The sequence below is a fragment of the Ptiloglossa arizonensis genome, chromosome 5, assembly GCF_051014685.1.
Source record: "Ptiloglossa arizonensis isolate GNS036 chromosome 5, iyPtiAriz1_principal, whole genome shotgun sequence".
Lineage (NCBI taxonomy): Eukaryota > Metazoa > Arthropoda > Insecta > Hymenoptera > Colletidae > Ptiloglossa > Ptiloglossa arizonensis.
In genome coordinates this window covers 823,667-841,045 of record NC_135052.1, presented here as the reverse complement: position 1 = coordinate 841,045, position 17,379 = coordinate 823,667, and the positions used below count along the sequence as shown (strand labels likewise).

The window sequence follows — 17,379 nt, the reverse complement described above, 5'->3', positions numbered from 1 at the left end:
CAAGCGTATCGGGTCGGACATTGTGGTCAGATTTAGCGATGAGAAATGCCCGGGCGCTGTTCACATTTTATTTACACGCATGTCACTTTATCATTTTCGATGCCACGAGCGTGTATAATCGTGTACGTGTATCGAATTGAGCTCTACGAGCGCTGTGGACGATTATACACGTCTATCGAATTGAGCGCTAGGAACGTTGTGGACGATTATACACGGCTATCGAATTGAACGCTATGAGCGTTGTGGACGTGTATATTCATTTATTGAATTGAGCATTACGAGCGTTGTGGACGATTATACACGTCTATCGAATTGAGCGCTAGGAACGTTGTGGACGATTATACACGTCTATCGAATTGAGCGCTAGGAACGTTGTGGACGATTATACACGGCTATCGAATTAAACGCTATGAGCGTTGTAAACGATTATACGCGTCTATCGAATTGAGCGCTGCGAGCATTGTGGACGTGTATATTCGTTTATTGAATTGAGCATTACGAGCGTTGTGGACGATTATACACATATATCGAATTGAGCGCTAGGAACGTTGTAGACGATTATACACGGCTATCGAATTCAACGCTATGAGCGTTGTAAACGATTATACACGTCTATCGAATTGAGCGCTACGAGCGCTGCGGACGTGTATATACGTTTATTAAATTGAGCATTACGAATGTTGTGGACCATTATACACGTCTATCGAATTGAGCACTACGAGCGCTGTGGACGTGTATCTACGTTTATTAAATTGAGCATTACGAACGTTGTGGACGATTATACACGTCTATCGAATTGAGCGCTAGGAACGTTGTAAACGATTATACACGGCTATCGAATTCAACGCTATGAGCCTTGTAAATGATTATACACGTCTATCGAATTGAGCGCTACGAGCGCTGTAGACGTGAATATACGTTTATTAAATTGAGCATTACGAATGTTGTGGACGATTATACACGTCTATCGAATTGAGCGCTAGGAACGTTGTAAACGATTAAATACGTCTATCAAATTGAGCGTTACGAGCGTTGTAAACGATTATATACGTATACCGAATTGAGCGCTACGAGTGCTGTGGACGTGTATATACGTTCACTGAATTGAGCATTACGAGCGTTGTGGACGTGTTTACACAAAATGTAAAGTATTCAGAACTTATGAAAAAAGAAACGAGAAGACAATTATTAAAATCGAAACTGTTGGCAAAGTATCGCTTTACATTGAAAAAAGAGAACTGCTTTTCTTTTTCTCAGAAAGAAAAGTACCTGAAAACTTTTTGATGTTTCGATCGGAAATTGTATACTATATGTTGTGGACATACTGTATTTGTTTCAAGGCGATTCGAATCTTTAAACTTTTTAAATCACCGCTCGACCTTGTCGACTGCCAAATCCACAATTTTACGATCTTTTTACTGCTCAGTCCCCTCAATCCGAGATCGTTTTTTTCTTTTTCCTCGTGATATATACAATACATACATTGAACGACGCCAGGGAAGGTCTGGGTCAAAATGTTCGTTTTTCTATCAGTCTTCATAATCTATATTCTATCTTCAATCTTACCATTCGTTAATATTAATTCTAGTCCATTGTTATTCAGCTTTTCTCGATAGAGATGGATAAAATTTACTTCAAATAAAAGTGATGTTTATTCGATTCGAGGGATAATTGTTATTTAAAAATTTATGTGTATGTGGAATAGTTCGATTTAGAATACGAGTCGATTCTCCTTCATTTCGAGTGTTAAGTTGCCCAAGCATAATCAATATGATTGAAACACTGAAATGGATGTTTCGCATAGACGACTCGATATTATTGAGTGAATATTTTCAATTTGTTCCCTCGATTCCCTACGAACATTCAGGGAGTAATTGATCTTGCATAATGTCTTCTACTTATTATTTTGACGGTATTTTATCGAAAAAATGGTCGTGTAGTATCCTTTTTATCGCGGTTCGTATAATCTTCGTTCTTAACTTTCCACAGCACGAGCAAGTTTCTGTATAACTTTGTAAACTCGATAAGGAACTTTCTTTCATCTTGTTTTGTACTTTATGATTAAGCCATGTTGTAAAGCCATGTTGTCTGTGATCAGTACAAAAATACACGAGGGATTCAGCTAATATTGCGCAATAAAGCAGGGTTTTGATGATATCAAACGCTTTTTGATTATTTCGGTATATTTCATCAATTTACAATACTGTCCCAAACTGTTGCATCGGTTTACAATATTTTGTTCAAAATGGTATGTGTGTAAAAAGACACGAATTTAATTCTTTCAAATCATAAAATCATGGACTGTTTAAAAAGTTACACTACTTTTTTGGAAATTAAATATTTGGAACGTTTGAAATTTTTTTCACTAGTTTTATTCCAGGAATCGTTCTGTGCCAATACTTACATTCGGTATTGTAGGTGTTATCGCGTCTTGGCAGAATAGGTTGAACGGGTCTAATCGCAGGTCGAAATCGGTAGCCTCGTGCCAGCCTCGAAGTATTAGACATGAAGCTTGAACCGAGACTGAGTGTAGGCCATAGCAGACATATTTGAAATATTTAAATTCGTCGTCTGTTAAGTATCATATTTGAAATACTTCGATCCACCGTCTATCGATTATCATATTTGAATTATTTCAAACTGTTATTTAACATCTATCAACTCTCATATTTGAAATATTTCAACACACACCCACCGTCTCTCAACTATCATATTTGAAATACTTCAACACACACTCGCCATCTCTCAACAATCACATTTGAAATATTTCAATGCACACCCAGCATCTATCGAATTATCATATTTGAAATGTTTCAATACACACCCACCGTCTATCGACTATCATATTGGAAATATTTCATTCCAGCACTCACCACCTATCGATTATCGTACATGAAATATTTCAATCCACCGTCTATCGCTCCTCGCTCCCGCTCCCCGAGTCTAATCGAAAATACAAGCAAAAATGGTGGCTCGAGAATTTCGACGCGGGGGCGTGAAACACGTATCGAGACACCGGTCCGCTGTTGTTTTTTCATTGAGAAATCGTCGTCGGTTATTTTCAGACCGATTCGCTGTTTATCGCTATCGATTCGTGTGGACACTGCTGCCGAAGCAAACAAGTGTCATCGTGACGTCAATCCACGAATGTATGACAACAGGAGCGCCGTTCCGTGCGTACTTTTGTCGACGCGATTGAATGTACTCTGCACACACGTAATGCACATATGCATAGACACACGTGCGCGTGTACGCCACGCGAGCCTTTTCACGGCGGCTACGTCACGCGACGCGATGCGTTTTAACGGTTCGCGGGACTTTGAAATTATCCAGTTAATGCACTGTTGCACGATCGAGGCGACCTGCATCCGGTGCGTTGACTGCGCTCCCGAATCGATCGTAAGTAAAAGACAGACACTCACGGTGATCGATTCTCGTCGATCGTTTCATCCGATTCGCTTGTTTCTCAATCGCGACCGATTTATACGGCTCGAGATATTTGAATACGAAATTGGATCATAAATAATCGCGCGAACGACATGTGTAATTGAAACAAAACGACATCGTGGTATCTCGCGATCGTAATTTATTCGTGTATTAATAAGTTCCTCTGTCTCTGTCTCTCTCTTGTTTTTACATTACGACCAATTAGGAAGGAAATTACGTATTGTAACGAAGAAAAATTACGAAAAACCTTTTTTTTCCGCGCGGAAAAACATGTTTTAAGACTATCCTCGTCAGGTTTTATTTTTTGCAATATTACGCTCGTACGTATGCACGTGTGAATGTTTGTTATCGACAATTGTGTCTAAACGGCTGGATGGATTTTCATAAAATTTTATATTCGAACTCGATTTTCTCTTCTTAAGATCCGATACGATTTGAAGCAAAATCGGTCCATGGACGATCTTGTAGATTTTTTGATTTTCCGATATAAATGCGTTGTTTGTAAAAATGTTTAGAAATTCGCTCAATACCTTTTAAAAAGAATCGAGTTTCGCATAGAAAAAGGTAAATAAACTTCTCCCCTGGTCTCTCTACTGAAGAAAAAATTAAACGAAATTTCATTCGTTGTTTCACTCGAATCACATTTTCATAGATTAAAATATCGGGTATTCGTCCCTGTTAATTTCATTTCAATAGTAGTGTTTGTCCGTACAGGCCGTTCTGCAAAAAATGGGACAATTTCACGCGCAAAAGTAACTCGAAAATGTGGAACACCGGTTTCTTAGAATGTTTACAAGTAACGTCTCCCAAACGTATCGAACTGTAAAAATTCTTTCGGCATCTGCACCCTCGTTCCACAATCTCTGTCCTGTTTGTGCTTACGCCATTGTACGGAACTATATAAAGAACGTCTCTAAACGATGTTCACGGTGCGAGAGAAGTTCGTCTATTTCGTTCATAAAATTGCCTTTACACGATAGCAATGCCGTTTATCGTTTCGTTTGCTCAATGGAAAATCTCGAGCAACGGTTAAGAAACCATTTCGAATAATTCCGAACACGGAATGCGAAGTTCAGCCAGGTGCAGATCGCGGTTAAATTAATCTAAAGTTCATGATCGAAGAAAGCGGAACAAGGTATGAATAATGCATCAATGGGTGGGGTCGATCAAGATCCGAGAAGTCTCCTCGTAGGGTTAAAGTATGCGAGGTATGAGCGAATTAAACCATCCCGTACGAAGACCACGGGGCGATCGTTAATTGGCCGTCCCGGTGGCGTGCAGCACAACTGACGTGACGAAAACCATCTAGTAACGGTCAGACGTAATTGAATTACCGATTAAATGGAAACAGGCTCGTTCCCATGGAAAAGATTGCCATTATCGTGTCATTGTGTCCGACTCGATATCTTCGGTCAATAGAGCGAAATGAGCCGGTGATCTAAACATTTGCGACACTGTACAGAGTGTTCCTGAAAGTACAAACGGACATCTGGTGATTCCTTGTGAAAAATATTAAAAAGATGCAAAATAACTTGTTTTCGCTCAGGGCTCGGGTTACGAGAAAATCGAGGTTGAAAATTGTCTCGCTTGGGACACCAAGGTCGACAATTTCAACGATTTTGTAATTGAGACACTAAAGTATCTTTGGTTAAATATTTTTCTTGTGTTTACTAGCTCGTTAATGTTGCGTAAACATCGTTTACGAACACGATAGGCGATACACTCACGAAAGTGATCGTTTGCTATATTACAAGGAGATTCTCCTAATTTGTATGTCTGATTTTAACGAAAGTTTGCGTAGATGTAGAGCATAATAGTGAGTGTACAGAGCAATTTTGTGTCCAGAGGAAATTTCTTTAAGAAGATGAAATTACTTTTACGTTTTTAAATGTAATTTTACATTTTTAAGTGTAATTTTTCTTGAAACATTTTTCCAGCAGAATGACGGAGCACTGAAGTTAAACATTTTTCGTACGAAAAGTTTTGCTCTATTTTCCGCAAATGCGAAGTTGTGTTTGAAAAATTTGGTTTGTACGATTGAAGAGCTTGCAATTTTCGTTTTCTTTCTGATTTCGCGCAATCGTGCGAGACGAAGCAAAAATTTTCTTACAGAAACGTTCAGTTTTTAGTGCTCTGTCGCTCTACCGTGAAAAAAGGTCTGGAAAAATTGAAAGTACGAAAAAAACGTTGAATATTTGTCACTAGATTTCAACCCCTCGGGAAGTTGAGTTAAACTCGAGTTTTCGAACTGAATTTTCGCGAAAGCTACACCCGCGAAACGAAACAAAATTATTCTGAATTTTCATTCATATTTTTTCACGAGGAATCAACTGATACTCGCTCGTACGTATCTATCAGGGACACTATGTACACGCCGCAGGATAAAAATGGGCCGTCCAATCGAGAATCTCGAAAGTGACGAGCCCCGTCGTCATTGGAATTGTACGCGTACCCTCTCACGTATTCTCGAAACAATTTCGTCACCGATATCGCGCGGTTTATCGGCTGCAACAAACACGCTACGCGCGAGGCGTTGCATTTCCGTGCCGCTCCGGGGAAAAACAATTGATAAGAAGTTCGTTTCGCGCTAACTTTCCCCCGTCCCCCCACCCCTCCTCGTACTCACAGCCCCGCCCACGGTTTCTCGTTTCGCGATACCTACATTTTCCATTTGGCTTATTTCGCTTCTACGCTATTTCGCCGCGATTAGGTGTTTCGAACAACGAGAGCGCGCGCATCGGGTGATAACGAGCACGTTGGATCGCGAATCTGGAAATATTAACGTTCAAGGATTTTTTGCAGCAATAACATGTTTATTTATGGGATCGAGTTTGGTGTATAATGTATCTGTAACAATAATATGTATATCTATGAGATTGAATTTGACGTATAGTGTATCTGTAACAATAATATGTTTATTAATCGGATTCAGTTTGGTGTATAGTATATATTTAATAATAATATGTTTATTTATGGGATTGAATTTTATGTATAGTATATCTGCAACAATAATATGTTTATTAATCGGATTCAGTTTGGTGTATAGTATATATTTAATAATAATATGTTTATTTATGGGATTGAATTTGATGTATAGTATATCTGTAACAGTAATATGTTTATTTATGGGATTGAGTTTGACGTACAATATATCTATTGAAACGAACGCAACGATGTCAGGCGTGTCAGACTTCGTTAGCCAATGGCTGATGCTTGTTTTAAGGACTGCTATTGTATTGATGCCAAAGGATCGATTGTTGCACGGTTTGCCTATTTTCTACTCTGTTTCTTCACTTCCAATATAATACTGAGTTGTGTCTGTTGTACAGTACACACGAGATGGAATATTAAGAGTCTGAAGTTGAATATGAAGTTGTTTTAATTTTTCATGGTGGATTGAAAAATATCTTACCATTTATATTAAAAAAATGAGATATTTCTTAACCCACTATGCCAAAAAAAGTTAATGCAAGGTTCATGCAATTACCTATTCGATAAGACTTGCACTATATAGTCGAACTTGAAATATAAATTTAAAACTTTCGAATAAAAATAATTTTCTTTTAGAAGTATGTACTCAAACCCTTTGTTCGAGAGATATCGACTTCTAAAATTATAATAAAAGAACGAGTAACATCGAAATAATTCATGTTTATCTCCTTTATTGCTTCACAAAAAGAAAAATGTAATTGTTGAATATTTTGTACAAAATGATGTCAAAGGATCCACTTACCTTCGTTGAAACGTTCGAGTACCGATTCATTTGACAATCTTCTCCTTGGAAATTATCGAATAAGTCTATTCACCAACATTTTCATCGTCAAATTCATACAAATATATCATATCGGCTTATTCGCTAATAGAACACACACGAGACGCGATTACGACTAGTTTATTCTATAAAAGTATTTAACGAACTAACAAATATTTCGTACGAATGGAAGGAGTTTTGTGTACACTGGAAAGAAAAACATATCGGTAACCTTCGATCTTCCAAACAAACGAGATATTTCGATGTTATTCGTTCCTATAGTCTTATAATTTTAAAAGTCAATATCTCTCAGACGAAACGTTCGCGAGTATGCTTCCAGAGGGAGATTCTTTTTTTTTTTTTTCTTATTTCGAGATCCTGAATTCATACTTGAAGTTTCCCCATTTAACTCGAGCACAGTATTCCCAATGTGTTTCGAGATAAGTGCCGTTTGAAATAACGCCAAAAGTACCGATTTTGTAGAGTCGTCGGTTCTCGAGTGGCCATTAAATTGAACAGCTTCTTTTGACGCTTAAAAAACTTTTACAAAGCGTGTTTTCGAGAGGAACGTTGAGTAATTTTTGTCCGGGCACTGACCTGACCGAAACGTCCGACCTAATACGATTTTTAATTTTCTCTAGAGATCAATTTTTCAATACCTATTTTTTTCGGAACGAAAATGCGCACCAGTTTGTTCCGAGTCGCTCAAGCACGTTCACGTTCGTTCACGGTGGGATAAAAATAATATTTTTTCCTCCAAGATTATTTCAAGGTCATTTAAATGACTGAAAATACGAATGTTGTATACATTTTTGTTGACATTATCTTACGTAAAAAAAGATTAATTGAACCATACGTGACGCGACATAGATCAAGGTCACGTGACCTTGCCCAAATAACCTCTCGTCTAATCGTCGGTCGTTTACCAACGATTTACTTTTCTCCCAAATGGAAGACATTTGTTGCTAGGCGATCATTCTCTCCATTGGTCGATACGGTACAACTCCATTTTACTACTATGGGGAGCTGGAAAGATGTCGTCTGGCAGGAATTAGGAATCGTATTGGTTTAGACGTTCTGGTCGACCATCGACTAAGCAAAAATTGTCCAACATTGTCCACATTACCTTTGTGCACAGTACTATATCCCATTCGATCCAAGTGACATCTTTCCAGTCCCTCACGGTACAGTAGTCCTCGAAATTCGACTCGATAAATATTTACGTCTGGATATTCTTGAAATTTGCTACTTGAATGTGCAACGTAATAAGTCGCGTATTATACCCTAAAAATAGAACGTGTTTTGCCAATGTATGTATCTACCTATCAGATCTAAGAGAAAAAAATCTCCTCCTGTTAAATTGAATAATTGGGGCACCATCGTAACCCGGGACTTTAATTCGTGAAACTCCCTTTTTGTTTCGCGTTACCAAGGGAACCTCGGCTTCTTTATCGTTGAACGCTACGCTCCGGTTACGGGTTGCTTCGTCCTCGAGAACAAAGCGACGAAGCGCGCGATGTATACGTTTCTTTGCTTCTGAACGTTCTAGTTCATTCCGGGGCCAGTCGATCGCGTTTACGCTCGAGGTGCTGTGTTTAACGGGCTATCGGCGGCGCAGGAAGGCCGAGCGCGATCGCTTTGACCGATGGTTGGCGCTCATTGAAAAACAGAAGGCCAATGGCATCGCGCGCGGTACGTGCGTTTCCACATTCGAGCCTGGCTCGTGGCGGTTCGTGCCACGGCGCAGAAGAATTTCGTGCGCGCGAATCGTTAACCGTTGCTCCGATTTATTGCGCCGTAACGGTTTCTTTTTCTTCGGTTCGCCGGTTTCTCGGTAATCGTCGCAAGGGCAGAGCGCGGCACCGATGCTTTCCGAGAACACACCTCGCTCTCGAAACGGAGTTGCCGCGACCACGCGTACGGTTTCACCGCTTTTTTCCCGGAGTTGTTTTCGAGCGGAGATTCCACGCGCGTCTGCGAACGCGTTATCCCCACCCCTCGTCCGTGCGCATCGTTCGCGCGCAGCAGAAACAGACACCGGTGCGCGTGTTTCGTTTCGACGTGAAACCGTGTGGGTTCGGCTCTTCGCGTTTCTATCTCTCCTTCCCTTCTTTTCTTTGTTCAATTAACACCGCGTATCGGCGTACAGTTGTGCGCTAATCTTAATGAACGCATTTATCTGTTTGCTTGCGTACGCGCGCGTGTCTTTGCACAGCCAGTGGCGCCGGAATGTTTTTCTCTTCCTCTCGGATGTTTTTCACCGCGTAGGAATAGATGGACGACCTCGAGTCGCGAGATTTAACGGATCCCGATGAACGCGTCGGTTCACGCGTGAGGCAGAGATTAGCAGAAATAAAAATATCGTGTTCCAGGAGAGATTCGCGAGACTCGTGGACTCCTTCGTGTGGCCTGTTTACGATGTCCGTTGCTCGGTGAAGTACATATTATCGCGAAATATTTCATAATAAACGTGCGATTTTTCGTATACGATTATTTTTTTTTCGTAGCGAACTTTTCTTCTGGGTAATAATAACAATGTTCGCGCGCCGCGATAATTATTTATAAATTATAAATGGTTAAAGTTCGACCGCGTGGACTATCGATTGTACGCGTATGTGGTATAGTTGATAATTTTAATTATTTACACGCACACACACACAACACAACACACACACACACACACACACGACAAAGTAATAATATGAAGATAACGAAATTAGTATTTTGTTCGTCGACATTTTAGAAAACGAAATAAAAGGAGTATGCACATGGTTTAATAGGCTACTTGGTTACTGGTACGGTCGATATACGATATAGAGGGCAGATATAATATAATAGTATGTGTTTTTTTTTGTAGTTAACTTAAATATTTTGTCCATAATTAAACATTTTCGCACATCGAGTCTTTTTCAACTGCTCGAGAGAGTTGCGGAGACTATTCAAAATGCCATTGTGGATTTTGGTAAATGTTGAAGTTTCACAATATCTTAACTTCTTCAAGGGCTGGTCGGTTTGTACGAAATAAATACAAATTTCATAGACGAATGTGCCAGTATCCCTGAAAAGGGGAATTTATTACAGATAAAGTTACATAGATTGTTAATTTGTTAGAAAAATTTGTCCGAAGATCAATGTTTGATATATTGGACCAGCAAAATATTAATACAACTATAGTAATACTTTTTGTAAGTCTTAATGTATATATATATGTATCTGTGATATTTCTGTTTACATTTTTGTGACGTGTTATACGTTACAAATATTATTAATTTTTCAAAACGATTCGAACTTCGACCGACAAATAATTTAATATTTATAAGATTATTGTACCCTCGTATTGTCAACGATCTTGCAAGTGTCTCGAATGTACGTAAACTTTTGCGATCGGCTGTACCTTCGGCAGAAGATCATGCAATAGCTTCTTGTGATTCTTGAAAGCTTCCGAAGGTCTCACAGTGACTGTAGATTCTTCAATGTAAAGAGAAAGAATCAATCAATCGGTGAACCAGGATGTTCAGACCCGGATCTTTCATTTCCTGAATGAACGTTCCAGCCTATTGAGCCATTTAGGTCGTTAATTCAATCTTCTTAATTCTTCCTAAGTTCGATATCTGAATAGTAGCTGTTACCTGCGATATAAACAATGTATCGCGATATGAAATTCGTAAATTCCTTCGTATAGGTTCTCGATTTATTTCTAGCGATAATAACGTTCAAGTACCTTTGAATTTACCCACGAATCTCATTCGAGTATCGTTTCCAGATAATTGGAAACTCTGGTAAACCATCTTGAAAATTCGAGTTAAATTTGTGTAACGTGTACTGATTTAAAAAAAAAAACTTTAAATTTGGTCGCTGATAAAATTGTTATACTTGAATTCGGTGACCTTAGTAATCTGCTATTCCGAACAGATCAATATTTACTCAATAGACTGCTGATAATTAGATTTAACAACACCACAAAAGTAGCGAGTGTCGCGTCAGGTGTGTCGCTCGTGTCTCGTGTTATTTAACCGATTTATAAACGACGTTTGTAATACTTGCAACAATTGTAAGTTTTTATTGTACACGGCCGATTTAACGTTTTGTTTCGAAAGAAATTGATGCGTGTAACATTCAACGAGACTTGGCGATTTGTTGCAACGCGAGTTACATTATACTCGATGCATCGAAATGCTTCACAACGAATTGCACGTGCGAACATATTTTAATAATTATACACCGGAGTTATTTTCTCATTTAAATTAACATTTGCCGAGCATACAAAGTACAAATTTAACGATGTTTTCGTATTGTCGGGTTTGCTTACGCGTTCAGCTATTCATTTCCGCAATCCAGACATTCCGAAAATGTTATACAATGCTTTTGTGTTACTGCACCTTCAGCGTACCTGATTTATCTGCTATACATGTATTGTTAAATATCAAACGCAACTCGAAGGAATTCGACGTCAGTTTTTAAGATTTGCGTCTTCGTTCTAATAGTCTTCATTCTAAAAATATTCATTCAAATATTCTAATAGTTTTATTCTGATAGTGTTCGTTCTAGTAATCTTTATTTTAGTAGTCTTCATTCTAGAAATCTTCATTCTAGAAATCTTCATTCTAGAAATCTTCATTCTAGAAATTTTCATTCTAGAAATCTTCATTTTAGAAATCTTCATTCTAGTAATTTTCATTATAGTAGTCCTTATTTCAATAATTTTATTTTAATGGCCTTCATTCTATTAGTCTTCATTTTAGTAGTTTTAATTCTAGTAATTTTCATTCTGGAAATCTTCATTCTAATAATCCTTATTCCAATAGTCTTATTTTAGCAGTCTTCTTTCTAGTAGTCTTCCTTTTAGTAGTCTTCATTCTAGTAATTTTTGTTCTGGAAATCTCCATTCTAATAATTCTTATTCCAATAGTTTTATTTTGGCAATCTTCTTTCTAGTAGCTTTCGTTTTAGTAGTCTTCATTCTAATAGTTTCCAATTCTGATGATATTCGTTCCATTGTACTAGTTTTTATTCTAGTAGTCCATTTCAGAAGTTTTCAATTCTGATGGTATTCGTTCCATTCTAATAGTTTTCATTCCAGTAGTCCATTTCAGTAGCCTTTATTCTAGTAGTACCCGTTTCGGTAACACTGTCACGAAGCATCTTGCAATTAGCGAGAAAGAGATACGCATCTCGGATCAAGGGGAGCGCGATGCAGCCAGCCAGTAGAATGTGGCCAGCGACAGACAGACTAAACCGTCTGACCCAATACGACTTGCAATTACTTCCAGGGCTGATCCATTCTTTCTCACTGCACTTCGTAGCTGTCGATGACTCGTGTCCAGTGTATACGAACGGTGGCTGAGATCATTCAACGGTTTCTTGAATCCGGAATAAGAGAATCGATATTTTTCCTTCGATCTCTCGAATATACCAACATTCGTCCCGTTTTGGAACACCCTGTGCGAAAGTTCTACCGGTTTGCAACAACGAGCGAATTGCAGTTGCGTGCGTCTGCTGTACGCGAGTTGTTTGCACGCGTCCATAGGTCTCAATGGAAAATCTAGAGCAAACGTGTTTACGTTTGAAATTACGCGAGCGAGAGATAAGCGCGTGGTATTGCGTTGCGTGACTCGTCGATAGAGGAGCTGTTTCGATAGTTCCTTTTTCCTTGGCGAGTGAACATCGCGCGTGGAAGGGGTGAAAAGTAAAAGAGACGTAAGAAAGAGAGAAGAGAAAAGAGAACAGAAACAAAAGAGGAGCAAGACGCGACCATGAAGGTTGATCGAATTATTATTTCGCACCGAACGACCGACCGCCCGTAATGTATCGTTCGATCAAGATAAAACGTGTCGTAGGTCGGGTCGGTTTAATTCCTCGATGGTAATAAATTGCAACGATTCTACCACGCGTGGAATTCTCATGCGTCATTTGTCGCCCACCTCGGAACACTGAGTCGATACCGTCGGTATTCTTCGTTCGTTCCTTCTTGATGGGTCACGGTCTGGCGCAACATCGATGAAAATATCTGCGCTAGTTCCGATAAATTGCGGTATCGCTGTCAAGTACGTTGAACGGCGCGTAACGTCGAGTATTCGGTGTACTCGCTCGTTCCGGGACGATGTGTCATTCATGGGACGAATCGAGAGACGGCGTAACAGAGTTCGTAAAATTAAATCACCTTGCGAGTTCGGCTCGCATTCCGCGTATCGGGGATTCGTTCCTGAAAGCGAGGTGAACGCGACGCACGCCACCACCGTATTGATTAATAACCCGCGGTCTATAAATATGTGTATGCAATTAAAACTAGGACGCCTCGGATAAAAATATTTAATAATATCGTTAACCTCGAGTTACACGCGTGTCGTGGCTGTGCCGCGGATGCGTACAATGACGGTGGTAATAAAAATAATTGTTCGTTTACGTAGAACGTATAAATAGGGTGCCGATGTGGAAACCTCGAAATAGAAAATCAAAAGGAACAAGTTTATTAATAATTGCACAATTTTTACCCGTGGACCGTTTCTTTTCCATCGACGCGTTTATTTATTTATTTATTTATTTATTTATTTATTGAACGGGTAAACATCCGTCGATACGCAAAATATTTACAAATAATCCCATTTGAGTCGAGAAGGTGAAGTAAGTGTTTCGCGAAGTCTTCGTACGAAGTTAAAGAATTTAAATGGATGCAATAATTATTCGCAATGAATTGCTTTGAATATCGAACAAATTTTCGATAATGCAACTACTGGAATGAAAACTATCACAATGGAACGAATACAATCAGAATTGAAAACTACTAAAATGGACTATTTCGTTTATTGCTTTACGAGCGAAAGAAAGGTCCATTTGGACTCTACGAGGTTACAATGGCACGAGTTTAAGTTTCTGTCGTAATTGTCAGTAACTGAGCTTCAAAATTGTCAATGGAGTGCACGTATGGAGTGCAGCGATCCTTAAGAATTTGTTTTGCATTTTTTCGCTGTGGTGATCAATTCGTAACGATCAATTTTTCATCGATTCCTTTTACAGCGATCATTTTCTCGTTAATCGCGTTTTACGACGATCACTTGCGAAAACTCAGGCTGCTACAAACACTACAATTTTTAGTATGCACGTCAATAACGACCGGTGAATTAATTAAACGAGTTTACCACGGTTTCGTAAAGTGTTCCCGAAGCTTAATGTTGTCTTGCACGTTCACTTCGTGGAATTGGAAGATTTCAATGGGCGCATTGTTGTAATTAGAACGAAATCGTGCGATCGTTCGGAAGAAAGCGACACGTACATCTTGTCACACGAGTGCAAAGCATTCCAAGTACCCGTAAATTAATTCGTTCACTTCAACGAATGCACCATCAATTATTCAAGACGCGTAAACGATTCGATCACCTGAACGATAACGCCGATGAATGACGCACAAAGTGGAATAACCAGCGTCATTCGTGTTTTCGAGTTTACCGTACTACGATAGCATGCTAAACGCCTAAAACAGCTGCGACTCATTTGCTCGTGAGAGATATGCGACTTTATCGGTGCGTTCACGCAACACGTATGTCGCGTTAACAGCGCCCAAAAATAGGACGGGTACCGTTCGTTTCTGTTTTAGTATCTACGCGTTAAAAGTATCGTTGTCGCCAGCTCGAAAAACTTATTTATCGAACAAATTCTTTTCAATACGGTTGAATTAGGATCAGTAGGATCAGTAATTTCCAGTGCGACCGAAACGGGAGCGATCTCTCGATCAAAAATACCACGAAAATGTAAAATACAATTTTATCGTACGAGGCTCCGTTCTTGAGATAATTAATTTTCAAAATTCGCGCGCGCGCGGCAAATTTCAAACAGTGACATCGCGCTTATGTGTTCTCTCTTGTACAGATTCAGGTATACTTTGAATTCTTCGAATTATATCGCTCGATGCGATTAACAATATATAGCTTTCGTTTTCTATCGAGATTACGCAAAATGACAAAAAACCGCACAAACAAATTATGCGAAAAAAGAAGTCGACCTAATTTTCCGTCGCGAGATTCGATCCTTGATCGTTTGACTCGTAGTTCACATTACCCATCGATTATTCTAAGGAGAAATATCGATCCTGAAAAAAATTACGAGTCGTGTTGAAACTGCTCACCGTGGTGCACGTTCAACTTACCAATGGTACTGGTCTTTCTCCAAACAGTACAACAGTAGTTGAAAATCAGTTTCATTCCAACAGTGTGAAACACTTGGAAATTTGGAGTACTTAAAAGTCATTTTTAGACAAATTTCTATGCACCGACATTTATCGTTCTACAAATTATTTATACTCACCGTCCCTTACAATTTGTCCAAATGCAAGTACGTAAGCTACCGAGTATACGAAAATTCGAATATGTTTCAATAACATTCGTTTATCGTATTATTCTCCAAGTATTTCGTTTAGTATTTTCTTCGTTCGACCCTTACGTACACCTCTTCGAATATAGGCGAAGAACACTCTCCTTTCGCAACGTTGTAAAACAAACACGCAATTAAAGCATCGAATGTATCCAATTCTTGCACGTATACGAATACCGAGAACTGCTACGACGTTTGGCGCCGAATGAAACAGCGTGCTAAAATTGACGATCGATAAAACGTACCAAATATCGAAAAGCATCGACGCCCAAGTAGTACGGGAAAACCGGTCGCTTCCAGGAACGACTTGTTCCGGGCGGCCGGTACGCGCAAGATTCCGTTCTCCGTACGAACGCGTTAGTCATGATCGCCGCGGCGTTCACGGGAATCCGCGCGTTTGTCCCAGTTACCGGAACAGCTCGACGAACGCGCGCGTTTCGATCGAAAATAAAAGTGACTCGGAGTCGGCACGACGACGCGTGACCAGCGAGAACAGAAACGGCGCAGTTCATTCGCCCACGTTCGTGCACGGGTTGAAAAGTCAAAGCGCCGCCCGTCGTGTCGTCGTCTCTCGATGCCGCCGCCCATGGCTAATAATAGCACGTGGCGATCGTTGCTTCTTGTCACCTTCGTCGTCGCTGCGTTCGTCGTCGCGGCTCGTGCTCTCCTGTTCGTCGGTGTAAACAAACGTCGTAGCGCGCAGCCATCTACGCGCTTACCGCCTTCCCCCACTCCCTCGCCTCGCTTCGCGGCGACACGCGCCCCACCTGTGCGAGTTGTCGCGCGACCAGTTTCGAGAGCTTCTTTCTTCTCTCTCTCCATCGAGCAAGTTTCTCCGTTTCGCTGTTAAATTTACCAATCGCTGTTTAGCCGCGGATTACCTACGGGGACATTGTTGCTATTTATACACGCGCGCGCATTATTAGCTGGACCGTAACTAGCTAGACCGAGAGGCTCGCCAACCTTAGGATTCTCTGTATTTTTATTTCGAAAGAGTTTCTATCCGGGCGTTCATTGAATCGCGGATCTTCCCTGAAAACCAGCGAGCCCGGTTTGCCAGCCTGTTGGAATTTCCATATTTTTCTCGAGAGTTTACACCCGAGCGTTTATTACTGTTTACTTAACGGGAATGAAACTTTCGAAATATGAACAGAAAAATGGAAATCAATCGTAGCAATTCAATGAACGAAACACCCGATTTCGTTGAATCGAAAAGGTATCGGATCGATTTCATCGTCTTGAACAACAAGTGAACCGCTCGCGAACCTCTTAGGATTCTTTACTTTGTTTCTCTTTGTCGAGAGTTCATATCAGTTGTTCATTGAATCGCAATGATATCGGTACCGATTTCGTCATGCTCCACGACAAGTGGGCTCCTTTCACCAGTCGGAAGCGATATCCGCGAGATGAGTATCAGGATTGTGATGTTGATTTCAATTCGAAGAGTTTGCGGGAGGGCCACGAGGCGACGCGCGATCCTGTGTTTTGATATCGAATCTAAGGTCGTGTGCCTGGACGCTGTTTTTGCATCGTGCGCGCACGCGCGCGTACGTAGAGGGTACGATATCTCCGACGGATTGTTTGGATCATCGAAGCGACGTGACTGGACGCACCGAGTTATATTTCACGTGTTTACTCGGTTCTGTGTTTCATTCGAAACGTGGTCACTGGTGCTCGACGCGACGAATTATTGTTCGTCGATGGTTTTCGTATTCGGTACATTTTTCGGAATACCTCGTAACGTCGTTGTTAATAACAATATTTTAATAATATCGTCGATCAAATAATTCGACAATTTGGTGCCGTGGTTTGGAAAT

The 17,379-nt window shown here is 40.1% G+C and overlaps 2 protein-coding genes across 10 annotated transcripts in view; one reads left to right on the top strand and one right to left on the bottom strand.

Annotated features, from left to right (window-relative positions):
• LOC143147294 (uncharacterized) overlaps window positions 1-17,379 on the top strand; it is a 60,272-nt gene that overhangs the window by 27,450 nt on the left and 15,443 nt on the right. Inside the window, exon 1 of one of the 6 annotated variants that reach the window (XM_076312410.1) lies at window positions 2,878-3,399. The exons of the other annotated variants lie outside the window; for them this stretch is intronic. Coding sequence (XP_076168525.1) covers window positions 2,893-3,399 — 507 coding nt within the window. The 5' untranslated portion in view covers window positions 2,878-2,892. Of the gene's footprint in view, window positions 1-2,877; window positions 3,400-17,379 lie in introns of those variants that run through there. 6 annotated transcript variants of the gene reach the window in all.
• On the bottom strand, window positions 10,068-16,268 carry LOC143146751 (uncharacterized). 4 transcript variants are annotated; one of them, XR_012992064.1, is made up of 2 exons: window positions 10,593-16,268; window positions 10,068-10,256 (listed from the first exon to the last, which is right to left on the bottom strand). XR_012992064.1 is itself a non-coding variant. In XM_076311352.1 (2 exons), the coding sequence occupies exon 2, from the start codon at window positions 12,721-12,723 to the stop codon at window positions 12,376-12,378; it is 348 nt and encodes a 115-aa protein (XP_076167467.1). In that variant the 5' UTR covers window positions 12,724-12,740; window positions 13,120-16,268; the 3' UTR covers window positions 10,390-12,375. The 4 variants fall into 4 exon arrangements, 2 of the variants coding, with proteins under 2 accessions (XP_076167467.1, XP_076167466.1); XR_012992065.1 differs by lacking the exon at window positions 10,068-10,256 and having other exon boundaries at window positions 10,390-10,827; window positions 10,920-16,268; XM_076311352.1 differs by lacking the exon at window positions 10,068-10,256 and having other exon boundaries at window positions 10,390-12,740; window positions 13,120-16,268.

Bases quoted from the DNA above. Each gene is read 5' to 3' on its own strand.
- LOC143146751 (XM_076311352.1), bottom strand. From the start codon at position 12,723: ATGGACGCGTGCAAACAACTCGCGTACAGCAGACGCACGCAACTGCAA.